Raw genomic sequence first — 26,453 nt, 5'->3', positions numbered from 1 at the left:
GGAAGTTAGAATCCACGGGGTAGAGTTGCAACACGTGCAAGAACTGCTGTTAGCGGTTTCGGTTTCCTTTTGTGAACAGAGTTAAAATCCGATGTGGCAGCACCCACAGTACCCATTATCCAACCCCTCCCCAACCCACGGTGGGGCCCACTAAAGCACTCTTTCTGTTAAAAAAATTATTTGTTTTATCAGCTATAAATACCAACTGTCTATTAACATCGTTGTAAAAGCACATAAAAAAATAAAAAAAAAAGAGTAACACATATACATGTAAATAATATAAGCAGCAGCACAAGAGAAAGAAAAAGAGAGAGGGAGGGAGTGAGAGAGAGAGAATCTCAGAAGAGAAGCTGAAAACTGTAATTGTGTATTGTTTCGGTTTTGAATTTGAGTGAAGCAGGTATTCAGTCCCTTGAACACAAAGCTGTTCTTTGTCCAAACATTCTGTGAGTTCTGTTTCACTTTCGTTTTTCGTTTTGTTATGTCGTGTCATATTCCTTTTCTAAAGCTGCGTTTTTACTCATAGCAGTCGTAATGCTCTCTCTATACTTTCAGCTGTATCATTGCTGGCATGTCAGTGGAGGCAATGAAACGGCTTTATTGCAGATTGTGGCTTTGTAAAGCCAACGCTTTTGGTTCCTCCGTTTGTGTTTCTCTTTGTTTAGAGGGAAAATTGTACATGAATAAGATTATGTTCACTGTTGTCATTTTCACTGAAATGGGTTTCTGATTAACTTCTAATGCATTTTTCTTTGCTTCTGTTTATGTTTAGCTACAAACGGGGATCTGGTATGGGAAACTGTATTTCTCATTGGTTGGGCGCTGGAATGTCTCTCTTTTATCTATATTTTTCAATTTTTTTTGCTGGTTTCTGAATGCAGATTGTTTTGTTTGTGCATGGTTTTGATTCTTATATGTAAAGTTAATGATCTGTTACAATGACATTCCCAGCATTGTCTGTGTATTATTTTTATTTTCGCAGAAATTTTGCTAATTTGGATTGATGGAGATGGTTCAAAAGACATGTTTCTCTACTTTTTGCTTCCTTTGATTGTTGGAAATTTCCTGTTGCATGTGGAAGCCAATATTTTACTTCCATTAAAAATTAACACATTTACATAAACAGCCATGTTGTCGTTGTTGTTGATAAGGTAATTATGACGGGATTTCTTTCTTTTTGTGAATTGAATGTCCAAGGTTTATCGATTTCTTTAAAACAATGCTATTTAGCAAATTTTATGGTTTTCTTGTGAATTATTTAGTTATATGATGTGATTCCTTTTCTCTTTTCTCTTTCCTCTTTAGATTGATCGGTTCTTTGTTTTTTCTTTTGATGAGGAAGAAAGGCAATTGTTGTGCTCTTGGATCTTCTAATCCCTGCAACATGTTTGAGGGTCCATCTTATGTCGTCCCGAGGGATTTGCCGACCTCATTGAAGCAAGAGAGCAAGCAGATTCAATGTGTATTGAAGCTCTCAAACAATAAGCGTCCATTGGAAGAGGGAGAAAAACTTGCTGTGAAAAGGGCTGCCATAGAAGCAAGTAAGACAGAAGAGCCAGTGAAGGGTCTGAGTAATCTTTCTCTTGCCCAAACTGATCAAGCAGAGGCTCATCTTCCGGGAGGCAATCTTTCAGACTCAAATTCACTCATTCCTGACCTTGGCCGAGATATCACAATCAACTGTCTCCTTCGCTGCTCAAGGTCTGACTATGGCGCCATTGCATCGTTGAATAGAGCATTCCGATCTCTCATTCAGAGTGGCGAGCTTTATAGGCTTAGGCGGGAAATGGGTATCATCGAACATTGGGTATATTTCTCCTGCAAACTAAAGGAATGGGAGGCTTTTGATCCAATTCACCACCGATGGATGCATTTACCACCCATGAATGCAAGTGACTGTTTCATGTATGCAGACAAAGAGTCGTTGGCGGTTGGTACCGAACTGCTTGTTTTTGGAAAGGAAGTTCATGGAAATGCCATTTATAGATATAACCTTTTGACCAACACGTGGTCAACTGGCATGACTATGAATACACCTAGGTGCTTGTTTGGATCTGCCAGTCTTGGGGAAATTGCAATCCTAGCTGGAGGCTGCGACCCACGAGGCAAACTTCTGAAGTCTGCAGAGCTTTATAATTCAATAACAGGCACGTGGATGCCTATTTCGAGCATGCATAAAGCAAGGAAAATGTGTTCTGGGGTATTTATGGATGGGAAGTTTTATGTCATTGGTGGGATTGGGGAAGGCTCTTCAGCGATGCTTACAGATGTGGAGATGTATGATCTGGAGACGGGGAAATGGACTCAGATAACTGACATGTTCCCAGCACGAATTGGAAGTGATGGGGTTAGTGTGATATCTGCTGCAGGGGAGGCACCACCTTTGCTTGCTGTTGTTAATAATGAGCTTTATGCTGCTGATCATGAAAAAGAAGAGGTGAGGAAATTTGACAAAGGGAGGAAACTGTGGAGGACACTTGGGAGATTGCCTGAGCAGGCATCTTCAATGAATGGTTGGGGATTAGCTTTCAGGGCATGTGGAGACCAGCTCATTGTCATTGGTGGACCTAGGGATTCAGGTGGAGGTATCGTTGAGCTGAATGGTTGGGTTCCGGATGAAGGTCCTCCACATTGGAAATTGCTTGCAAGACAGCCCATGTGCGGTTTTGTATTTAATTGTACTGTAATGGGATGCTGAGATATAGCTTTGGTTACACCATAGTGCCGTATGAAGCCCTACTGATATGAATTCGCAACTATGGCAAGGAGATGGGGTTCAGGACTGTGGGTAATCTCTGTTACCTTTCTGGGGACAGTTTAAGGTTACATATAGAATCATAGACAGTTTTAGGAGTACAAAGTGTCTAGCTATTTAATGTTCTTCTTTTTTTTATTGCATTGCATCTTTTTGTTCTCTATTAGTTAAAGCATTCTGTTTTACTTGTTTATCTTGTGGGTGGGGCTACCATGACAAGCTTTCCGAAGTTGGCAATATGTACAGCAGGTACATGTGAATAAATAAAATCTGGTAGATGCTTAGAAGTCTTGAATATTTGCATAGTTTTATTTAGATCTCATAAATCATGCAACTGTTTTCATAATTATCTGTTGTTGTTATTGTAATTACATTTAAAACAAAATGCCTGCTCATCGCAAAAGCTTTAACTGTTCATACAGCATAGTTTATACATCAAACACACCCATGCTCACTCTATTAACGCGTCTAAATAGATTTCATTTTTGAGTTCACCGACTGACTGACACGTCACATTATCCATAACTTAATGTGCTGTTATAAAATTAAAGCAGTTATGTTTGTTTCTGCAATCTTTTTAAGTGAGCTGAAATATGCTGTAATGAAATTGAAGTAGTGATGTTCCTTTCTACAATATTTAAGTGAACTGAATATGCTAATCTTATGCGTGTTGGAGCACAGAATAGTAGTGCAGTAAAAGAGGAAAAAGAAAGAAGAATGGACGGGCCAATACTGGTTTTGTATGGTACACTAAGTACTGATTGGTAGACTAAAGGATGATTTTGGCATCAAAAATACAATTTCAAAATATGTTTAAAACACATGAAAACTGAAAATGATAAATTATTAGAATATTCAAATAGTATAAGTGCGCTAAAAAAAATTTGATTTGTGCACCTCATAACCTGATTATTGGCTCCTAGGACTGTTCCTCGGCTCTCTTTGTGTAGCTGTCAGAGCATTTATACAATCTTGATAACCTAAGGCAGTAAAACACTGCCTTGTGTTTAAGATAGTCTCAGAAATTGTCAGGTTTGCTTAACTGAATTATTCGCTGTTGTAATATTCTTACAAGAAAGTTCAAGTTTACATTTTTGCTTTTTCTGAGTATCATGTTCCTAAGATAGAGTTTCCTGAGGGTTTGGCTCACATAGCTTAGTAACCTTTTAAATCTGCATTCTTAAATTACACAATCGAGTTCTCTTCCTTGATAAGTTGTCCTTTCTGTATCTTGTGCAGTTGTCTGATTTTTATTTCTGCAGTCATGCTTAGCAGAAAAATTGTGCTATATTTTTATAATAAAAAACAGTTCACTAGTTCATAATCGCCTGCAAATTTTATGAGCCTAAAGCAACAAGGTAATTAGTCTCTCCTATAAGGTAGGTTAGATGTGTTCCGTAGGGTTTTCCTCTTCCTCTGCCCTGCTTATGCTGGATCCAATTAAGGGGTATGTCACCTTCGTTGACTTTCTTGGGCCTCTAATTGTGTTGTTGATTGAATCGCGGATGTTTCTGATAATAAACTGCATTTTGTATATAATTAATTTATCCATCTTTTGGCATTCACCTTGTTTGCTTCATGTTGATATGGTTTATAACCAGTTGTTATGAGCTTAATGTGTAAATCTGTCAATTGCATCATTGAGTTTAGTATATCTGCTGTTAGATAGACAACTAAGTAGATAGTTAGAATCATTTCTGTTCTCACAATTTCTTGACCAAAATCAAGGCTAAGGATTAGGCAATCTCTGGGGATCTTTATTATCATTATTAGTTAATCTGTTCTTTAGATTTTGAGCAATTCATTATGCAAGAGCTTAAACTAATCTCTTTCAAAATTGTACTTCACCAGCTGTGGATTCTGTGTACAGAAAGACGGGAAAGTGGACAAATCATTCAACAAGAATTTTCGGAGGTGATTTTTGTTGTTATTATAGAAGCTGTATGTCATCGTCATTTGCAAATATAACGTTACATTTGATTTGTGTCTTTTAGCTGTGACATCACATTAGGTACGTGCAACAATAACAACAAGAACTTGCGGTGGAATTCTTGGCTTATGATATCTGAGTGCATATGAGAAAGCAAAATGACAAAAGGGAAGTTGCCTGCCTTTGTTTTTTTGTTACACATGTACATACTAGTCTCATTTCATTTGCGTTTACTTCACAGCAATTTCATCTTCTCTGTACATGAGTTTTTCCCGATTAAAATGGTAATAAAATCCATGGTTTTGGTTTGCTGGGTGTGAAAAATTTCACACCTTTTATCTTTTTTTCAATATTTTTAGCAGCAAATAGGCCATTGAAGCATGAAAAATCCTTTCTAGTCGTAACTAGCTGAAATGTTTTGGCCCTTTTGGGTTCTTTTGGCTAAAAAGAAATTGAATTTGACTGCCAGGAATGGATTTTAGTGCATGTGAGACGTGACGTGAGAAAACAAAATGCCAAGAAGGAAGTTGCCTGCTTTTCGTTTTAGCCACATTCAAGTCTCGTTTGTGTTTACGATACAACAATTTCATCTTTACTTGTATGTAATTATCTTTCTGATTACGATGATAATTCTTAATCTACGTTCTACCAGTTTTGGCTTTACTGATTGGGCATGTGAAATTTCACCTTTTTTTTTTTTCCCTCAAAAATTTTTCAGCAAAAATTGCACTTCAGTTTCGGGGTTTTAAAAAGTTGGTTTTTTATTTTCTCTCTAGATCCTCTATTGGACACCCGCAAGAGAAGCGCATCACGATGGTGTCGTGAAAAGGGGTTCTTAATGAGAAATTTTGTGGACAGGGGCCACCGGCTAAAGAGGGTGAGACTGGATGCGGCTCACGCGGGCATTGTGCGTCATGCATTTAACGCATGTCTGTGTTGTCTCTGAGTGTGAAGAAGATGCTGTTAGATTGTGTAAATCTTTTTGGATGTACTCTGTGTGTCAGAAATCAGAACCTAACAAATCTGTGAGTTAAAAAGCCTTTGTATAAATATTTGTGCCAAATTAATGCTGCTGTAGTTTTTAAGCCTCAGTAACCACGACTGCTCGTAGCTTTTTCATTAACTGGTTGGTTTTCGCCTTTTCGGTGAACGACTAATGCAGAAGAAACATTGGATTGGGATAAGCCATCACAATCACGCACGAAAGCGATTTGTGCTGTTTTCGGACTTCACGTGTTCTTAATTTTCAAATCAAATCCTTATTGGTCTACTCAACATACGACGAGTGTATTTTTTTTCTTTCTTTTTTTTTTCGGGGGGGGGGGGGGGGGGGGGGGGGGAGGGGAAATAAAAAATAAATAAATATAGTTCACACATTCCGAAAGGTCCATGTCCATGCCATAAAATTAAAGCCTAACCTTCTGGGGTTCATTTGTTGGAAATGGCGTGACGGTAGAACACTTTTTATCCTGTTCTTAGTGATCATGACACCCCCATAATTTTTTATTTTTATTTTTTTTAATAATAAGACAAAGGCATCACTTGTAAAATTTACATTTGAATGAAACGAAAACAAGAAATTAAAAAGAAATCAACATTGGTAGTAGGACACGGCAATAAAATAACGAGTAATTTTTAAAAATCTTCCCTGAGGTTTGGACTTATTGCAAGTAGATGGCGAGAATTGATTTATTTATAAAAAATCTCCTACCGTCAATTAAGTTTAACATTGACCGTTAGTTGACCGTGCAAAGACAATATTACCCTTAACAATAGTTTGTAAACGAAAATAACTAAAAAAAAACCAAAATTATTGGTGCAAAAAGCACAAATCCTATTTTTTGATAATTTTATCTTTGTCAATTCTAAAAATTTACAATATCATAGGTAAAGATTATGACTATTTCATTTTTAAATTTTTAATTTTATCTTTCTTGTAAGAATTTTAAGGAAATATCAATAATTTAAAGAAGATTTTTTAATTTTTTAATTTTAATTTTTTTATAGAAACTTTAAAAAAATATCAATAATTTAAAAAGTGTAAAATAACTAATAATTTTAGTTATTTTCGTTTATAAACTATTGTTAAGGGTAATATTATCTTTGTACGGTCAACTAACGGTCAATGTTAAACTTAACTGACGGTAGGAGATTTTTTATAAATAAATCAATTCTCGCCATCTACTTGCAACAAGTCCAAACTTCAGGGGAGGTTTTTAAAAATTACCCATAAAATAACTGGGCGTGCATGAAGAAAGTATTAAAAAAATTCCTTTTGACTAGTGCTCAAATTGTACCAAACTGACGCTAATTATTAATTTTTTGTACTTTTGATTTAGCCCAACTGAAAAAAAAAATGTTAAATAGGTCCAGTCGTTTGTCGTTTAATAATCTTACAAAGTTAAAAATGAAAAAAAAAAAAAACTAAAAAGTGTACTCTCTCGCGATTATCTAATTTGTACGGGCCGAGCCATAGGTCTGAATCCAGCCCAATGAGAAACCCGTCAGCAATTAATTGGGTCTGATTACAGATGTCCCCGACCCAATAACGATACCGGAATTTTGACTCGTTTGCCACCCACCGTGTAAAGCAAAACGGGAAGAACCATGAATCAGGTCATTGATAATCACCCTCACGGATTCAGAGTCATTGGTCACAAATGACCTGAAAAATCATGGACTCAACAAAAACTCTACCTCCAGTCTCAGCCATATCCTCCACAACACTCTCCTTTCTCAACGATAACCTCACAAACAAGGAATATCACGCTCGCGCTGCGCGTCTCGCCAGTGAGCTTGAAACTCAGTGCAGCCACTTGGATCAAAGCTTGGTGGAGCTCAATCGCAACCTCGAATCTAAGCTTTCCGTTTACGCTTCCTTCACCGATCGCGTCAGCGGTCTCTTTACTCACGTCAATGTTAAGCTGACCGATCTCGCCTCCGCCTCTAGATCTCCTAGCTCTGTTTCAGGTTAGTTTAACTTCTTATTACTTCAAATGCATTTGAATATCTCATCATTCTATTGGTTTTGTATTGTTTGTGGCATGAAAATTTTAAAGGTTTCTGAAATTTCAATGCGTACATACAAATGATTCTGCTCAAATTCTGTGGTTATTTTTGAAAGTTCTGTACATTTTATATCTGTTGAATATGTGAAGATTTCAATTCTTTTTTTCAAATGAGTTTTTAGGATTATTATGATTTTGGATGTCTTTCCATGTTTGTTGAATTATTTGTAATTATGATTAAATTTGTTTTTAGATGGAGGAGTGCGAGCAAAGCAGATACTGGGGGAAGAGCTGCCAGCATTGGCCAAGGAGGTGGCGAGGGTGGATATGGTTCGAGCTTATGCTGGTGAGTTTTTTCATTGCTTGTTTTGGAAGTGTTTACCAGGTTAGGGCATGATAATTTGATTATTCATGACTGATTTTTGTCATTGTTGAAATTCTTATGTGTTCAATCCCTGCAGTAGTGTTTTTATATAGTTGTGTAGAGTTGGTGTTTTACAAATCCCAAATGGATGGTTTGTAAATGTTTCCCATTTCCTTCATATTATGCTTTTATGTTGGAACGAACTAAATTTTTTTTTTTTTAAAACAACTTTTCCACTATTACATTTACTGCTGAGTAAGCTCTTTAGTTTTTCTCAAATATGGCTTTCAGAGACGGCTTTGAAGCTGGATAGTTTGGTTGGTGATATTGAAGATGCTGTATCTTCTGCTATGAACAATAACCGGAGGAGCAACTCTACACAGGATTCAGAAGTGGGCACCTGACTGTCCTTGAAACTCCATGCTGTTAACAAAATAATTCGATTATGTTGCTTATTAATACTATTATTATTTTCTAAAAGTCTTTAGTTATTGTAGGATATGCGATTGCTCGCCATTAAAGCACTTAAACAGGCAGAAGATATTTTAACTTCAGTTACAAAGACACGTCCTCAGTGGGCACGTCTTGTGGCTGCTGTTGATCACAGAGTAGATCGTGCTCTCGCAATGTTGAGACCCCAGGCAATTGCAGATCACCGGGCCCTTCTTTCATCCCTTGGATGGCCACCACCACTTTCAATTTTGGCTTCCTCTAATCCTGAGACAAGAGCATCATCTGAAGTCTCAAACCCTCTTTTCACAATGCGAGGGGACCTCAAGCACCAATACTGTGAAAACTTTCTTGCCTTATGCAGGCTTCAGGAGTTGCAGAGACAGAGAAAATCTAGGCAACTTGAAGGCCATAATCGGGAGCTTGCTCTCCACCAGCCACTTTGGGCAATTGAAGAGCTAGTCAATCCAATAGCAGTTGCATCCCAACGCCATTTCTCAAAGTGGACTGATCAGCCGGAGTTCATTTTCACTCTTGTATATAAGATTACCAGGGATTATGTTGACTCTATGGATGAGTTATTACAACCCCTGGTGGATGAAGCATTGTTAGTAGGGTACAGTTGCCGAGAAGAATGGATTTCAGCAATGGTGACTGCATTATTGACGTACTTGGCAAAAGAAATATTCCCCGTTTATGTTGATCAATTGGATGAAGAGAGCATTTCTGGCGTTCAGTCACAGGCTAGGATATCGTGGCTTCACCTTGTTGATTTGATGATCTCTTTTGACAAACGAATTAAGTCTCTGGTTGAACAGTCTGGAATCTTGTTTTCCCTTCAAGAAGATGGGAACTTGCAGAAGATTTCATCTCTGTCTGTCTTCTGTGATCGACCTGACTGGCTTGATATATGGGCACAAATAGAGCTTGCTGACACCCTAGAGAAGCTAAAGCATGATGTAGATGATGAGAGAAATTGGAAAATGAAAGTTCAGAAGGGGGCTCTGCTGTTTGGTTCAGAAGATTACAGATCTCCTACTGTATCCAGTGCCTTTCTTCAACGTCTATCATCTGTAGTTGACCGATGTCGATCACTGCCAATTGTTTCTTTGAGGTCAAGGTTTCTCAGGCTGGCTGGTGCACCTGTCATACAAAAGTTTTTGGATTGTGTCCTTCTGAGGTGCCAAGAAGCTGAAGGCATGACTGCCTTAACAGATGAGGATGGGCTGCTTAAAGTGGCAAACTGTATTAATGCTGCTCACTATTTTGAATCTGTTTTAAGGGAATGGTGTGAGGATGTCTTCTTCCTGGAGATGGCATTGGATCAGGATAATCAACTGGAAACATCTCTCAGTGATAATAGCCGTTCAGAGTGGTCAGTAGGGGGGTCTAGAAGCGGTATTTTTGATGAGGAGATCAAAAAGTTGGAGGAATTCAGAACTGAGTGGGTTGAGAAAATATCAGTTGTTATTTTGAGGGGATTTGATGCTCTATCTCGAGATTATGTGAAAAACAGGAGGCAATGGCAGGAAAAGAGTGAAGAAAATTGGTTGGTGTCCGAAATGTTGGTTGGGGCTCTAGATTATTTGCAAGGAAAAATGTCAATAATAGAGGGAAGTTTGAATGCAATGGACTTTATTATGGTTTGGAGAAGCTTGGCAATGGGAGTGGATAGGCTGCTCTTTAGAGGCATTTTTATGAGCAATGCAAAATTTTATGATGGTGGTGTTGTGAGGTTTGGTTGTGATATGGAGGTCTTGTTTGGTGTTTTCCGGGCTTGGTGTTTAAGGCCTGAAGGCTTCTTTCCTAAAACAAGTGAGGGCTTGAAATTGTTGAAAATGAGGGAGGAACAACTTCAAGGTGGTGTGTTGGGAGGGGAGAAATGGATGAAACAGAGTGGAATAACACATTTGAGTGTTGCTGAGGCAGAAAAGATAGAAAAAAATAGGGTATTCATGAACTGAAAGCTTTTGAAATTCAACTCTTTTTTTTCCCTCTCAATTCTTGTTTAGAGAGGTACTACAGACTAGGATGTGGAACAGAACAGGGAGGTTACTTAGGTCATGATATAATAGTAAGTTTTAGGATTTTTACTGCACGACACTGGAACTGGGACTGTGACTCCTGGACCTTTCTTTTAACGTTCGTTTCCTCGAGGGTAAAAAAGGAATCAAATCAAATTCTTTTATTTGTGGTGGAATAGTTCTATTTGCTGAACAGTTATTCTACATTTTATATTTTTGAATTTTGATCTTAATAACTTTTTGGTGCACATTATTCGAGTTGGTGGTAGTTTTAGTTTGCGTTGCATAGCATCTGAGAGGAGTCTCGTCTACCTTGTCTGCTACGCTTGATGAGTTGACTGTTGTGGCGTGGTACTGTATACTGCTGTCCCCAGATCTTTCATCTTACCATGGACCATCAGGTTCATACTAAGTACAGAGGTATGGAAATAACTTTAGAACATTCTTTGTTGCTGCTTAATCTTAATAAAATCTTAACAGCATTTTTCATATAGTTAATCAACTGTCAAGTGTCGACAGCTTAATGTGGAGTAAAGGGGTAAGGACAGCAACCTGAGGGTCCCAAATCTTTATAAAGTCAGTGGCAATAGTAGTGTGGGTGTATGAATTTTGAATTCTAGCTGATGATTGTGGTATACAGTATACTAGCTAACGCATAATACCTACATCTAGAGAATCACAAGCAAGGGTTGAGCATGATGTGTCAGTATTCACTTACTGGTTTTAGCACTGACACGTGGCGTACAAGACAAACGTCATTTGTATGAACAATACTCATCAATCAGGATCAGGTACCGGAAATCGGGGCCAAATTGAGAGCGGTTGGTAAATGATGCCAAAACATCTTATTATTAGGGCTTTTTTCTTTCTGCCTTGAGACGTCAGTGCTCACTGCTCGGTCACCTTCATTGTGGCGTTTTCATAAACATATATATGTCTGTCTGGTTTCTTTTCTTCTTTTTGTATGCATCTTCTCATCACCGAGCAGTACTTACTCTTATCATTTGCAATTGCTCGTCTCTGAACCGACCAATCTAATTCGAAACAACGTACACTTATGTGGTGTTTACTTAGAGGAGTAAGAGCCGGGAGTCTGGATTCCCCTAGTCCAGCGCCTACTAACTCATTTAAGAAGAGGAATGAGAGTCTCATTTCGTAGATCTCATTTATTTTTGGAGTGAGAAGTGAGATTTCTATTCTTATAGAGAATGTCGTTTTTATTTTTACCATTCTTATTAAATTTAATATAATTATGTTTATTAAAATAAAATGATATTATATTTATTTAAAATTAATAATTTACACTTATTATAAGCTAAAATTACTTTAAAATAATATTTTTATATTCATAGAGAATTAATATATTTAAAAACATAATATTATTATATGTATTTGAAAATAATAGTATTATGTTTATTTAATATTAATAATTAAGAATAATAAATAGTCTATTTTAAGAAAATATTAATTTTGTATTATATTATTAATAATAATTTTTCATTTGTGTTGCTCTTATCAATTATTTTTTCATTTACATAATTAAAATTAAAATTAACAAAAAATATGATTTACATTATTAAGAATATTAATAAGTGTTATTAGTTTATATAATTAAAATTAATAATAAAAAATTATTTTACAAATATTTTTTTATTCACTTTGTAATAAAAATTTATAATTTTTTAAATAAAGATAAATTATAATTTGAAATAATTCACTCCTAATCCAACATAAAGTAAACACATAAATAAGATTTTTTATTTCTATTTCATACTCTCATTTTTGTATAAATAAACAATTTATTCTCATTCACACTTTGTACTCTCAATCGCAAGATTATCACTCCTTACGATTCTTAGTCCAATATAAAAAGTAAATTCTACCTTACTGTCAATGCAGTTAAGTGTGAACCTAAAACAAATCTTCATCAATTACAAAAGTAGGAACAAATACTAATGCTATAGACAAATAGGAAAAACGCGTCAACCAAATACACCACCAACATATTTGGTAGCATGTAAAACATTTTATTTTAAAATGTTAATAAAAACATAAATTTCAATGCACTAACAGCCAAAAAAATACAGTCTTCGTTGTATTGAAATCTGTCATTTTTTGTATTCTGTTAACATTCTCACTTTAACAAAATAAAGATGTCCTCACTATGTATGTGTGTGCGCATGTAAAATTCTTGTGAAATTAAATCGAATTCAATAAAAGCTGTTGACAAAATTTGATGGGTTCCATTTCTTTCTAGAAAATGAATGTGGTGGACTATTGGCGCCCTCCATAAACCTATTAAACCCTCTTCTTTGTTTACCCCATTAAAACAATACTATAAATTTCTAATAACATCTTTTTAAATGACAAAATTAATCTTAAAATTATTTCTCATAAAATTCAGTCTTTTAATCTTCTTTATTACTGTTCAAACCTCAAATCAATGGAGTTGTTCGTCTATCTTGCTCGTAGAATCTTGGTTAAAAGAATTATTCTCCAAGCTCGATCATGAAGATTGCATATTCTGCGAGCCACTGCATCATCATCATCATCATTATTATTTTCCAGTTCGATATACTTGCTGGCCATCAATGAGGGGCTTGCATAAAGCCATAGACTCAATTAACCATGAAGGTTTTGAAATAATAAATTTTGAGTTGGAATTGTAATACTTATAACATGTATGTTGGTGCAAAGAGTTTTTAGCAAATGAAAATTATTCCTTTAAAAAGAATAAAAGATGTGGGTTTAATTAGATTATGTTTGTCTTTGAATGCAATTATAAAGGATAAAGTTGTAAATATGCTAAAGGGATTTTAAGAGATTTTAGAAGGGGTTGCCAATAGTCCAAATCTATACAGCAAGGTCCCCCACGTGATGGAGAATTGTGGGACAAATGCTCTCTGATTGAAGACATCAAAATATTTATTTATTTTTCTTTTTCCCTGTTATTATAAGTTATATTATACATATCAATCAACTAATTAACAATGCTCTTTGTGTGGATCATCCAACATCCACTGTCTTTATAAAGCTTGCCTATATATGCCTCCATTGCAACTTCCCCCTGTCCAGTGGCAACTCACATCACAACTTACAAGAGAGTGATCAAGATTCAAGAGAGAGAAAGATCAGCTATGTCTAGCAGAAGGACATCATCAAGTGCTTCAAAAATTACAGAAGATGAGATTAATAATCTCATCATGAAGCTACGACCATTGTTACCGCGGCTTAATCAAAGGAGAAATGGAACGGTATATATATATATATATATAGATATACTTTGCTACTTTTTCATTTATTTGTTTCCAATGCTAGCTGTTTGTCTTTATTTACGTATTATCAATGCTTAATGTATTGTATGGTGTGGTGATGATATATCATTAGGGCGTTAATAGCGGCATTCGTGCAGTGCCAACATGGAGAGACAGAGCCGTGCTTCAATTACAATTTAGCAGTGATAACATATATAGCCTCTACTTATGCGTACTTCAGTTATTTATTTATTTATTTAGAAATAAATAATGGCTCATCATGCAAAAATAATCCATTGAGAAGTAGGTCTCAGCAGAACCAAGTACACCGAATGCATATCCAATTTTATTTGTTTGATTAATGCCAACCACACACGCATATATTTTATTTTGTGCTAGCTATTGCTGTGCCAAAGCCTTTATATATATGTTTGTGTAAATTAAAATGGCGCATGTAGGTCCCGGCATCGGAAGTTGTGAAGGAGACATGCAATTACATCAGGAGTTTGCAGAGCGAAGCCGATGATCTGAGTGAAAGACTATCTCAACTTTTGGGTTCAACGGACAGCAATGGTGTCGATATAACGCTCATAATAAATTTGCTGCAGCAACAGGATTAATTAACAAGAGCCCTAATTGTCAATTTCTTTGTGCTATTAGCTAGCTGGTTCCCACTTCCCAGCAGATAGATAGAGAAAATTGCTTGTCTTGTGCCTTTTCATGTCCTCTTTCTGTCGCTCTCCTCCTCTTTTGTCCTCATCCGTACATGTTAATTAGCGATGTTCCAACGCCAATTATAAAATAATAACGTGCAGACATAATATTTATTTATTATTTATTCTGGGTCTTCCTTGCATTAAGTCACTGGAGTGTGTGTGTTATCTGATTTGATGATTGGAACAATACCCAAACGTTAATATTTATAAAGATTAAGAAAGGAACACTAAGGTCAGATTCTGGCCTGTGCTTGTCTGTGGCTAACAATACAAGAATTGTTGTTGTTATTATTATTAATAAGTCAATTTAATAACATAGATGCCAACAACTAATTAACGTAACAGCCACCATAGAAATATCATTTGCCGACGACTTGCACACGACGCATGAGGAGAAATGTAATTATCAAAATATTATAGATTATACACCACACAATGCAGGATTAAAATAATTTAATTTTTAAATTACAGCAGTAAAAATCTTTTAAATACTTTAGTACTAAAGTTTAGAAAAATTATAACTACTCGACCTCAATAAAAAAACATAACTTTTTTTTTAAAATACTAATATATTACAATCAGAATTCTACTAATATTCACAACCAGATAGCAATCGAGACTCTCTTTTATGATTCTAGTATACCACAGCCCAAACAACGACCCTCAATTAATAGTGGAAAGAAAATTATTTTACCCCAAAATGAAAAACCAAATAAAATCCTATCAGAAAAGGAATGACTGTGACTCGAACTCATGCGCCCAAGATTATTGGACGCACGAATTGTCAATGCGCTACGATCCAATTTGCATATAAAAATAAAGCTTGAATCCTACTCAAAAAAACAAATTAATTTTTTTACTTTTTTATTTTTTAATCATGCAAAAGCAAGTATGATCAACATCGACGGCAGCTCTAGCTAAGAGATATGTAGTGATTCAGCAAGCCTATAACCAAGCTAAACTGACCACTACCCTAGGATGCTTATGATTTAGTCAATGCAAGTTGCACACCCCCAAGATTTACTTAGACGAATTCACCTAAGAACAACAAAGAACAATAGTTAAGAACACAAACAAGAAACTGAAACAAGAACCAAGAAAAGAACCACAGACACCAATTGTAACGTGGTTCAGCTGAGTATGGAATGCTCAGCTTACATCCACGGGAGAAGCCTCAAGATGAGCTTTGTTGATATTACAATGGAGATTGTTACAGAGCCTTACAACAGACGTTACAGAGAACAGATTAACCCTTTGTCTCTCTACAAACCCTCTCTGCAAGACTCACTAAAATCGTACCTGAATCACCCCAGAAAACCAGCCTTTATACTCTGTTCTGGGCAGCCAGCTTGAATTCCAGAATAAGCAGCTCGATGACACGTGGTTTAACAACCTTAACGAACTTTGATAACCTTCGTCACATGCTTCCTCACGTGGTTACTTAAACTGATGTGCAAAACGCGCTCAAGTCCTGTCGTTTTGATCAGTTCGTTTTCTGTTGATAACCAGCTGAGAAGCACGTGAGTTTAGTGAAGCTTTACAGCTCCAAAACGTGGTCGTTTCTGGAACCAAAACTTGATTCATTCATCTCACAAGATATTTTGGGTAAAATCCCAATGGAGGGCAAATGGGCTAACTCAATTTGGCAGTTTCATCCACCTCACAATTGATCAAAATCATACGAGTCCAACCCGGATGTGTTTGGGTCTGACAACAGCTCAGATTACATGTTGGATCCAACATTATTTACTTAAAAGAGAAAGGGAAGGTGCCGCAGCCCGAGTGAATAATAACCGAGATTTGTTATTTATTACTTTCTTTTCCCTTCTCTATATTAAAGTTAGCAAAAATAGAGAGTTAGTGATTGAGGTGTTTCACCTTAATATAAACCTAAAAAATTGTAAGACTTTATTGTATTCAAATGTGAGTGACAGAATAAACAGTAAAAAGAATAAAAATGATCCATATTTCATTTGAATCTACTGAAAATCCAAGGTGCCTAACAACTGTTTTATACAATTAAAATAATTATTAACAATAAATATTCGACAATAAAAAATTAAAGATGTTAATACAAACAGTGTCAGTTAAACAGAGAGAGGACTGTAAGTAGTGTATATTTCTTTGGGTCTGCTATTAGAATTCTTATTTTTCAGGAAGAAGATACCTAAATAACTAACTAAGGTGCGTCTCAACGTACAATTAGACTATACTATTTAAAAATAAATAATAAAAATTCTCAACATTTTTAAAAATGAATATCAAGCCTCAATTAGCTTAATATTTGGATATATATTACATTAATAATTTAGTAGTGATACACGTTATATAATATATTCATTTTGGATTTAGATCTTGTGGTTTTGAACTGAGTTTTTTTTATTTATTTATAATATTGTGATCCATAATTATTAGATAACAAGTAATATGTAATTAAATATTAAATGTAGAGGATCAAAATTCATTATTTATTTGAATAACCTTGGGTCGGCATATGTTTCCCACCGAGCCCATTCCCAAAACATAAAAGTGGACAACATATTGACAATAAGCTCGGGCCAAAGAGAATAAAAACAAAGAGGTGAAACGAATTTATCAGAATACACAAGTGATTGACATGGTCTTGATTGATGCCCACCGACAAACGAATATTTCTGAAATTCGGAGATTTTTTTTTTTGAGTGTTCAATTTCAATCAATGCATATGGAGGCCAAATTTCTGAAGAAGTGTTCGGATGTTAGCAATAATAGCCAGGCTGTAACTGAGTAACTCCTTTGACTTTTTCATCATGGTCTTGACTTCATCAGCCACCGTTGATCCCATCTCCTCCAATCCGTCCAAGCAAGTTTCTTCGTCCGTCATGGCCGCGCTGATCCACGTCTGGATGTCGTTGACAGTCCTGTCAGTCAACGTGGCGTTCAACTCAGACATGGAGTCGTTGAGTCGACTCGACGCGTCCCGCAGCTGATCCACGCAGTCGCGTAAAGCAACCTCAAGGTGATTACCGTAAAGACTTTTAATCGAAGAAGTGATGTTTGAGAAGTGATTGACGTTGACTTGCAGAGAGAGCTTCAAGATCACTTCTGGGTCTGGTTTTGTCGTTGTCGATGAGATGTTGAGAGAAGAAGATAAGGCGGTGAAGCATGAATCCGGGTTCTGGGTAACGCTGCACACCGTTTTGATCGACTTGGCAGCGTCCAGTTGCTGTTGTTCTTCAGTGTTTGATTCCCGGATGAGAACTGCAAGCATCAGACCGATGATCAAGGTCAACAAAACAATGGCTGAGATGGTGACGGCGATTTTCAGACGCTGATGTGTCCGAAGGGAATGAATTCCTGCGCGGTGTTGGTGGTGATCGACTTTGTCGTAGCCTTTCATGACATTGATAGCATCCATCTTCGTGCTTGTTTGGTCCTTCTGGACGTGTGGATATTTCTTTCTTTTTTGCGTAGATTAGAAGGAAATAAGTACAATAAATAGCAAATATTAAAATTTTTAATTAAAAAATACTGTTGAAATTCCCTGGGTTTTATTTTCCAATTCTATTTCCATGGATGGACGTGGTTTTTGTTTTCTGCAGCTGAAGAGATGAGGTTAAACTGAAGTTGAAGAGGTCAAGACTCGAGAATCAAGATGCCCAAGTAGTTACTTAACCAGTTATGAAATTTTAGAATGGGCCATGATTTAATATTGGGCCAAATACAATGGCCCACTAACTCAATTATCATTCAAGGAACTGAAAGCAGCCTCTCTATGTAACATTAATTAATATACATATATATAAAGAAGGCAACTAAAACTAGTAGTAATTAAGTGCAAATTTTGATTTTACGGCAAACACATATAAAAAGAAGTTGGCCGTTCCTTCATGCACTGGATATATATAATCTCCTTTTCGTACAAGATGATCTTTCACCGAAAGACAAACGAAATATCTGATTCTTGACTTTTGCTGCATGCAACCCACCCCTCCTAACGGCCCTCGGTTCACCAATCATAAACAATTTTATAAAGCATATTCTTGAGGTTAAAAGAAACTTGAAGCAATGGATACAATCTTGCCCAACACGCCTTTCACTAATAATCCTCATTTGATTAGTCACGAGAGGCCCAAGAGCTTCTTGATGTCACGCTGCGATGTCAATATTTGATGAAGCTAAATGAGTTTGTTATATGACAATTTGGGAATCTGGGTGATAATTACTTGCTAGCAAACCATAAAATCAACTTTAAAGTTGCAAGATTATAGGATTACCTCAAGGCTAAGCGGAGAAGTTGTGGGGTAGTAACGATCAACAACTTCTCCATTCTTATCAACTAGGAACTTGGCGAAGTTCCACTGAATATCATCCCCAAAAATACCCCATTTACCCAACTTCAAGAGCTTGTAAAGTGGAGAAGCATGTTCACCATTTACATCAATCTTTTAAACAAAACCAGCAAGGTCAATAGTTATTAATCACAAAAAATAAAAATCATACAACAATGTCCAACATTACTAGTCAACAATCCAAATGACAGGAAAACCGATTTGGTTAAAGCTAGTAGAGTAACTAAAATGACACAATACATGCAAATCTAGAACTAATAGTCAATATCTAAGACAACCCTTGTATTGCCGAGCACTTCAGGACTCAGGAGCATTCAGATTTAAGAGCAACTAGATATCACATATCTACCTTTTCAAAAATTGGAAACTCTGATTTGAAGCGAGTGCAGACAAAATCTGCGATCTGATCATTACTTCCTGGTTCCTCTTCACCAAATTGATTGCATGGAAATGCCAGAATCTCTAAGCCTGCACCAAGAAAAATGAAATGCCATGTCTTTAATTAAATATCTCTCAAAAAGGATATTTCATATGATAAACCACCAATATCATCTTTTAAATACGAAATCCATGTCTTCCAGTTTCGCTCCAAAGACCAATCAGTACAATGCTTTATCAAATTACCGCAAACATATTTCAGTTTAAGCAATTGTACAAATAAGCAAACACTATGGAAACAAAAGCATCAAATAATTGCAAGATCAAAATGCAGACCTTGATCTTTGTATTTGTCATATAACTGACTTAGCTCTATGTAATTCGAATTGGTCATCCCACTGCCAGAATCAATGACAACGTACCAAAGGGTTAAGACTTAAAGATGGGTATACATATTTCAGTTGCACAATCTCCTCAATCAATAAACCGAGTTTAACAACATTGAGAAGCAAAGCATACACATTACACAATACCATTTTGAAGCAACATTAACTATGAGTAAGACTTTGCCTTTGTATGTGCTGAGATCTACCTCATGGCCTCTGGCATCCTGCGAGTGGCCAATAATAATAATAATAAAATAAATAAATAAATAAAACTCCTAAAAACATTACTGTAATAGGAAATAAATGATGATTTTTGATCAATTAAATTTAAGATTTAATTTATTTCTTTCCCGAAGCGACGACCCCATAACCACACCAAGCAGAACCACGTATGAACCATCTATCCTCCTCTAGTAAGATGGCGTGATTCCAAGCATACCCAAATGGAAATTAAAACGTTAAAAAAATGAAAAAAAAATAAAAAGAAATCTAAAAGTAGATGAAAAGAATTGGAGAAAGAAGAAACAGACCTTGACAGATAAGTCAAAAATTGACTCCGGGTTTTGTATAAACTGGCTTGTCATCCTATTATCTGCTCTGCTCTTTAAAAGACGAAGGAAAAGGTTTCTGACAAAAATGAAGTTGACTACAGTCACGACGGTGCAGAGAAGAAGCCCGAAGCCAATAATGATAAATATATATATATGTATATATATTTAATTACGTAACTTTATATAATGCTTTGCATTTGCTACTTTCTTTTTATTTATTTATTTTAAAAGGAGTGAAAACCTTTCAATAAAAGGGTCAAGGTAGTCAATAATATACTGTTATATATGAACGAAAATACAAGTTTAGCATAGGCTCACATACAATGCGTAGGATAACTTACAGGTGGGCAAATAATACAACCCAACCCAATTTAATTCGAAAATTTTAGGTTTAAATCGGATGCTAATGAAGAATTTAATTCGAATGGATTGAATTTTGGTCAATTCGATCAGAATGTATTTTGATTGTATCTATTTTGATTAGATTTTATTTGAATAATACTGCATACAGAAACACAAAATTTTGATTCATTTCGATCCGAACTATATTCGAATTGGATTATAAGTTCGGGTTGAGTTTATTTTTTATTTTTTCTAACCTGATTAACCTAAAGCTCGTGATCTATAATATTTTTAATATTAAATTAATAGGTTTGAATGAAATGAACCGAACAAATATATTGGTTCATTGTGTTACTATATATATAGTACTTGTTTATTATAAAATTATTTTATATTAGTGTTTTGTATAAAGCATAAACGGTTAGTAATTACAATTAAACTAGACTAAAAAAATTAAATTCAAGTGAAAAATCTAAAACTTTGGTTAATATGAAAGAAAAAAAAAAACTAAATTTCTTAAATCAATTAATATGAAACCGATCGATTTAAAAACTTTAAAATTGAAGTGAACTGATTAGTGCCCACCCCTCCTTTTTAACTTTTTCACTCGACAAGAATACTGTACCATGTTTTAGAAAGAATTTTGCTGGGACTATTATATTTGTCTTTTCTTTCTTACCGTGAAGAATGAAAAAAAAAATCGCAAGATATTTTGTTGGCTTTATCCGGCCGGCCATTTGGCTATATGTGTATAATTGATGTCCGTTGGTGGTTGGTAGATAGATCATGGAGAGGTAAATTTTACGTCTGGGCTTCTGCTATTTTTCTCCAAATTCTTAGAATGAGATGAAGGAGAAATGAGCGTTGGCCTCATTGGCGGAGACATGATGGAAATAAATTAGGGTTTGTCTGGAACAATGCTATGAAGCAATGTTGATAATCATGAGTGTCATGATAAGCAATCTTTAGAAAGTTGATCATTAGTTATACAAGTGTTACGACGAATCCAAAATGTTTTTAAGCTTGTTCTTTTAGCCTTAACACTTTTCTTTAATATTGTATATCTTTTTAGGACGGTGTCCGTTAACATTTTGTTCCAATACGAGTATCTGAGCAGCCCAATATTTCAACAGATAATTCATTTACTGGCATTAATGTTCAGGAGTTTTTCTTCTTCTCACAATAAGGGTACAACTTTTATAATTTATAGGGTGACTGGCCAGCCATCCGTTTGTTTTGTTTTTTGTTTTTAACTGATTATGCCAATTAAACTATAACTCATATTTACATGAGACTATTATTAAGACTAGTATACATAATTCTTATAAAACACTGTCCAAATTTTTATTCTCACTAATATTCGAGAGACGTATACTCCACTCAATTTTTGAGAGACGTCTACTCCACTCAATTTTTACCCTCATTAATATTCAAAGAACGTCTACTCCACTCACACTGATTTTTACCCTCACTAATATTCGAAGGACGTTTACTCCACTCACATGAGTAAGGGAGAAGATTGCCTCCACTCAATTATATATTACAATTAAGGAAGGACTCACAGCCCTCACAATGCTTTTGTGGGACTTGAACTGTGACCCACACACCGAGAGCCACCCTTTTGTTAAAAGTACAAAAAATATGTGATTGTTTATAAAAATATTAAAAAGTCAGTGATCTCAATGTTAATGGCCCACATTAAATTTATATTCGTTTAAAATTGATTTAAGTTCCCATCTAAAAAAATTAAATTAAATTAACCAGTGTTAAAAAATGATTTTAATTATATAAAATGCAAAAAAAAAGTAACTTTTAAATATTATATTAATTATTAACCTCCTAATTGGATATCTTATAAAATCTCGAAATGTTTTGTATTGGATGATTGGCAACGGCTAAGTTACTCATTTATATTATTATATGAATTCATAAATAATTTTTCATAACTTTCTAATTTTTTAGCTGATAACAATAGAGCCATGAAAAAAAATATATATTTATGAGTTGATGTAAATTATATATATTATAACTTAGTAAGACTAGATGATCATCAGCCCAATTTTGTTTAATAACGAAATTAGTGAGCAAATTAGGAAATGGTAAAAGAGAAAAACAAATTAATTATCTTCTTATTTTGTTTAAAAAAATGAGTGAACGTTAAAAGTTAAAATAAAAACCGCACATTCAATTTTCAAAGAAGGGCCGGTTGCCAGCTTTTTTCTCTACTGTCTTCTTTCGGTTTCTCTCTTCTTCTCATTATCAATCATCTCTTTTCTTCTTCTTTTTTTTAAAAAATAAATCTTGTTTTTCAAAAGTCTTCCTGTCAATTACTATTATTTTTGTTTTTCGAGTTTTGAAGCTTTGAAGAAATTGATTAAGATAAATATGGCAACCAACATTGGAATGATGGACAGTGCGTATTTTGTTGGAAGAAATGAGCTATTGACTTGGATCAACAACAGGCTTCAGCTTCATCTCTCTCGCATTGAAGAGGTCACATCTCGTGCCCTTTTTGTTATCTGGGAAGAATACCAATTCTTCTTTTCTTTTCTTTTTTTCTTTTTCTTTTTATAAAAAAAACACTGTCTTTTGCTTATCGTCATTATTGTTGCTGTTGCTGCTGTTTGAACTTGATGGGTTGCTTCATTTTTGCGTATAAATGAATTTTTTTGTAGAAAAAATTATGGCTTGTTTGTTTTTCACCTAGAATTAAATGCAGTGTAAAGGGAATGCTTTTTGCTTTGAAAGCCAGTGGATATAACAATGGACAGAATTTGCTTTGCAATGTATGTGATGATGATGTATTATCAATTGGCTGAGAGTGTGGTAAATGATATCAATATTTCATTGACCTAATGAAGATAGAGTTTATATGTATATGAAACTGGACGTCCCTGTTTCCTCATTTTTGGGTGTGGCTTTGAAATGTTGATTACCTCTTTTATTTTTGTTCATGTGTGTCATTATTTTCAGGCTGCGTCCGGGGCAGTGCAGTGTCAAATGTTGGACATGACCTACCCAGGAGTTGTTCCAATGCACAAGGTAACTCTGAACTTCACAATTTTTTTATTGTATGCGTTGTCATTTCTTTAATTAATTTATTTTAATCATAGAAGAATTTTGCCTTTTTTTTTTTTTTTTTTTTTGCTTTAGGTAAATTTTGATGCGAAGACCGAATATGACATGATCCAAAATTACAAGGTCCTGCAGGATGTATTTAACAAGTTGAAAATTGACAAGGTAATACTGTCTTTCCTTACAAGGCCGATGAAATTTTTGCTGCTTTGTTCATATATTTTTATGTCAGCATTTACATTCGACCTTTGAATTCTAAGGTTTGATAAAAACCCTGGTGCCATTTAACTTTTTGAAGGAGGGTGTTTCTCTCCATAGTTGAGAGGATCTCGTTCCCAGTTCTTCTTAACATTACCTCAATTAGAGGAATTTAATTTTGCTACAGTTTAACGACTGACTCAGTTCACATCAACAAGGCCTTGGAAAAATAGACTTGTGGTTGTCTCATGAATCATTTTCCGTCACAACTTCTCTTTCAGCACACTTTAGCAAATGAGAGCCACCTTCTTTTCACCCTTTGCTTATGCTCCTGGTTGCCAATATATATGTTCTATTGTCTATTATGAGTTGTATCACAAGCTTTACAAGCTAAATCAAGACATTTACCTTGAGTCACTGACAATTTTGCTCTGTGGCAGCATATTGAAGTCAATAAGCTTGTCAAAGGCCGACCTTTGGACAACTTAGAGTTCTTACAATGGCTGAAACGTTACTGTGATTCTGTAAATGGTGGCATCATGAATGAGTATGCTGCTCACTCTTTCAGTCTCCTCCCTACACCATCTTAAGACTTTTGGTTGCAAATATGGTTGTAATACCTTATTTCATTTGTGAATTTTTCTAATAATATGACATTGTTGTTCTTGTAGGAACTACAATCCTGTGGAGCGTAGATGCAAGGGTGGGAAGGAACGGAGCTCTAGGGGTTCTCAGAAGATTTCAAAATCACTGCAAACAAACAATATGCATAACGCTGGCTCTGGTGACATTGGCCACAGTAAAATTTCTGGTTGCCTTCAACAATTTCTTCTATGCTTGCACCTTGTAGTCCTATTTCTATTTCTGTAAATTCTTACTGTTGCTGTTTGATGCACATTGTTTAGGGCCCAGGCAAGCAAAGATATATGGAGCTAACTCTGCACAAGAGGTTCAAGCATTGTCTAAGGAGGTATTGGCATTCTGTTGTATTTCTCCCCCTCGTTTGAAATTTCAAGTCCGAGGAACTTGACCAATGCTAAATGAGCTGATCATTCTCCCTTTCTCAATTATTTGAAAGATACTTGGTGGTGAAAATTTAGCTGGGATTTGATGGCATATTTGCATGTTGGTTTCAGTTATTTAAAGGAAATGAAAATATTAACATTGACGCCATTTACTACCTTTGTTCTGGCATTGGTCAGTCCCCCAATTCTTGGATGCATAATCATATGATATATGCATCCTGCAGCTGAAAAAGTTTACCATCTGCGTTTTAAGCCAGAGAACTCTTTGTCTATACTAGTTCTCAGATTGCCCTTTATCAGAAAGCCATTAAAGTGAAATTCTATGCTTTACTCCAGTTTGTGTAGATGCCAATTTTTGTGCTCGGTCCTGAAATATTTTGTACTGTGCTACTATGATGTAGATTACAGATCTCAAGCTCTCTGTGGACCTTTTGGAGAAGGAGAGAGATTTTTACTTTGCAAAATTACGGGATATAGAAATACTTTGTCAAACTCCAGAATTGGAAAATCTTCCTGTAAGGATTTCTGGACTTCTTATTTTGATCATATTACATTTCTCTTTTTTTTTTTTTTTCTGGAATGATTTGTTTCCTGTTTCTCTCTTTGCCTGGATCCCCAAGGACCCAAGGAACTGAAATTTGAAGTTTTACGAAAATTTATGGATTACAAGTTCTGTAATGTACTGAAGCAATATATCTGATGCTTTTTGGGATTATGAGCTATAATCAATCATGTTTTATTCACATCTTAAAACTTGGTTTTAACCACAAGAAAAAAGTTGAAATTCAACCGATTAGAACTTGTTTCTACAGGTATTTCTCTGATTTAAGAACAAATGCCATGGTTGCTAACCACATTGTTGCGCTGGGTATACTGTTTTACCTTTTGAAGTTGTAAATCTATTCAAGTCTTCCATTAATATTTATGCAGGTGGCAGTAGCAATCAAGAAAATATTGTATGCTGCTGATGCCAAGGAGTCAGCTCTAGCAGAAGCCCAGGAGTATCTATCCCAAACTTTGGAAGCTGGCGAAGGCAAAGCAGAAGAGGATTGAATTTTGACTTGCAATGGAGCCCTTGCAATCAAACGATGAGAAACTTACAGGGCCCGGTGTAATGAACTTAGGGCGTCCGTTGATCGCAAGATGCAGGGGATGTTTTTGCTGTGTTCAGATTCCCATACCACCTGATGAAAACATTGTGTAGGCTTTGTTTCTTTTTCATTTCCTTTATTTGGTGAATAAAATGATTGTGAACTCAAGTATATGACCGATTTATTGGCAGTTAGCACTGCTGCTGGATTATTACTCAGAAATCACTTCTCTTTTTCGATCTAATTAACCTTTCACCATGTAGCAAATTGCTTGCCAAGGTGCTTTATTGCTTGTTGAAGAAGCACTCGTTTCTTCATTTTTTTTCCCTTATTTTTTTTCAATTTTCACGGAAATGGGTGATTCAAGGACTAGATTTTAGCCACGTGTTGATTCACGTCATTTAACGAAACCCTGGTTTCGCCAAGTTGAGTGGAAGATGACAAACACCACCTTACAATCAATGTATGATACATCTCTCATTCATGAACAGTGAATGAGTGGGATTCATTTACTGTTCATGAGTGAGGGATGTACCATACATTGATTGTAAGGTAGTGGGATCCGTGGAAGATTG

At 35.4% G+C, this 26,453-nt stretch overlaps 5 protein-coding genes across 10 annotated transcripts; 3 read left to right on the top strand and 2 right to left on the bottom strand.

Annotated features, from left to right (window-relative positions):
- The first annotated feature begins 329 nt into the window (after positions 1 to 329).
- On the top strand, positions 330 to 5,765 carry LOC18047368 (F-box/kelch-repeat protein At1g74510). Of its 3 annotated transcripts, none has more exons than XR_002906630.1 (5): positions 330 to 446; positions 1,347 to 2,788; positions 4,607 to 4,669; positions 4,750 to 5,283; positions 5,462 to 5,765. XR_002906630.1 is itself a non-coding variant. In XM_024189361.1 (2 exons), exon 2 carries the CDS (start codon positions 1,385 to 1,387, stop codon positions 2,696 to 2,698), a length of 1,314 nt encoding a protein of 437 aa, XP_024045129.1. In that variant the 5' UTR covers positions 330 to 446; positions 1,343 to 1,384; the 3' UTR covers positions 2,699 to 2,985. The 3 variants fall into 3 exon arrangements, 1 of the variants encoding a protein (XP_024045129.1); XR_002906629.1 differs by having other exon boundaries at positions 1,343 to 2,788; XM_024189361.1 differs by lacking the exons at positions 4,607 to 4,669; positions 4,750 to 5,283; positions 5,462 to 5,765 and having other exon boundaries at positions 1,343 to 2,985.
- Positions 5,766 to 7,124: 1,359 nt separating this feature from the next.
- LOC18047367 (RINT1-like protein MAG2) lies at positions 7,125 to 10,697 on the top strand. The gene is made up of 4 exons (XM_006439560.2): positions 7,125 to 7,655; positions 7,947 to 8,039; positions 8,349 to 8,449; positions 8,555 to 10,697. The coding sequence occupies exons 1-4, from the start codon at positions 7,361 to 7,363 to the stop codon at positions 10,469 to 10,471; spliced, it is 2,406 nt and encodes an 801-aa protein (XP_006439623.1). The 5' UTR covers positions 7,125 to 7,360; the 3' UTR covers positions 10,472 to 10,697.
- Positions 10,698 to 16,938: 6,241 nt separating this feature from the next.
- On the bottom strand, positions 16,939 to 18,269 carry LOC18047365 (pectinesterase 3). Its single transcript, XM_006439558.2, has one exon. It carries the CDS (start codon positions 17,896 to 17,898, stop codon positions 17,197 to 17,199), a length of 702 nt encoding a protein of 233 aa, XP_006439621.1. The 5' UTR covers positions 17,899 to 18,269; the 3' UTR covers positions 16,939 to 17,196.
- Positions 18,270 to 18,344: 75 nt separating this feature from the next.
- Positions 18,345 to 20,286, bottom strand: LOC18047364 (probable glutathione peroxidase 8). The gene is made up of 6 exons (XM_006439556.2): positions 20,127 to 20,286; positions 19,744 to 19,820; positions 19,547 to 19,608; positions 19,182 to 19,300; positions 18,758 to 18,925; positions 18,345 to 18,634 (listed from the first exon to the last, which is right to left on the bottom strand). Exons 1-6 carry the CDS (start codon positions 20,178 to 20,180, stop codon positions 18,602 to 18,604), a joined length of 513 nt encoding a protein of 170 aa, XP_006439619.1. The 5' UTR covers positions 20,181 to 20,286; the 3' UTR covers positions 18,345 to 18,601.
- A 2,405-nt stretch (positions 20,287 to 22,691) lies between these two features.
- On the top strand, positions 22,692 to 26,153 carry LOC18047363 (microtubule-associated protein RP/EB family member 1A). Of its 4 annotated transcripts, none has more exons than XM_024188362.1 (9): positions 22,692 to 22,727; positions 22,849 to 22,982; positions 23,463 to 23,531; positions 23,643 to 23,729; positions 24,203 to 24,309; positions 24,434 to 24,561; positions 24,668 to 24,732; positions 25,189 to 25,302; positions 25,718 to 26,153. In XM_024188362.1, exons 2-9 carry the CDS (start codon positions 22,875 to 22,877, stop codon positions 25,838 to 25,840), a joined length of 801 nt encoding a protein of 266 aa, XP_024044130.1. In that variant the 5' UTR covers positions 22,692 to 22,727; positions 22,849 to 22,874; the 3' UTR covers positions 25,841 to 26,153. The 4 variants fall into 4 exon arrangements, with proteins under 4 accessions (XP_024044130.1, XP_024044129.1, XP_006439615.1 ...); XM_024188361.1 differs by having other exon boundaries at positions 22,710 to 22,727; positions 24,434 to 24,573; XM_006439552.2 differs by lacking the exon at positions 22,692 to 22,727 and having other exon boundaries at positions 22,819 to 22,982; positions 24,434 to 24,573.
- The last annotated feature ends 300 nt before the right edge of the window (positions 26,154 to 26,453 follow it).

This window comes from Citrus clementina, unplaced genomic scaffold, assembly GCF_000493195.1.
Source record: "Citrus clementina cultivar Clemenules unplaced genomic scaffold, Citrus_clementina_v1.0 scaffold_3, whole genome shotgun sequence".
NCBI lineage: Eukaryota > Viridiplantae > Streptophyta > Magnoliopsida > Sapindales > Rutaceae > Citrus > Citrus x clementina.
This window is presented reverse-complemented; position numbering and strand designations above follow the sequence as displayed.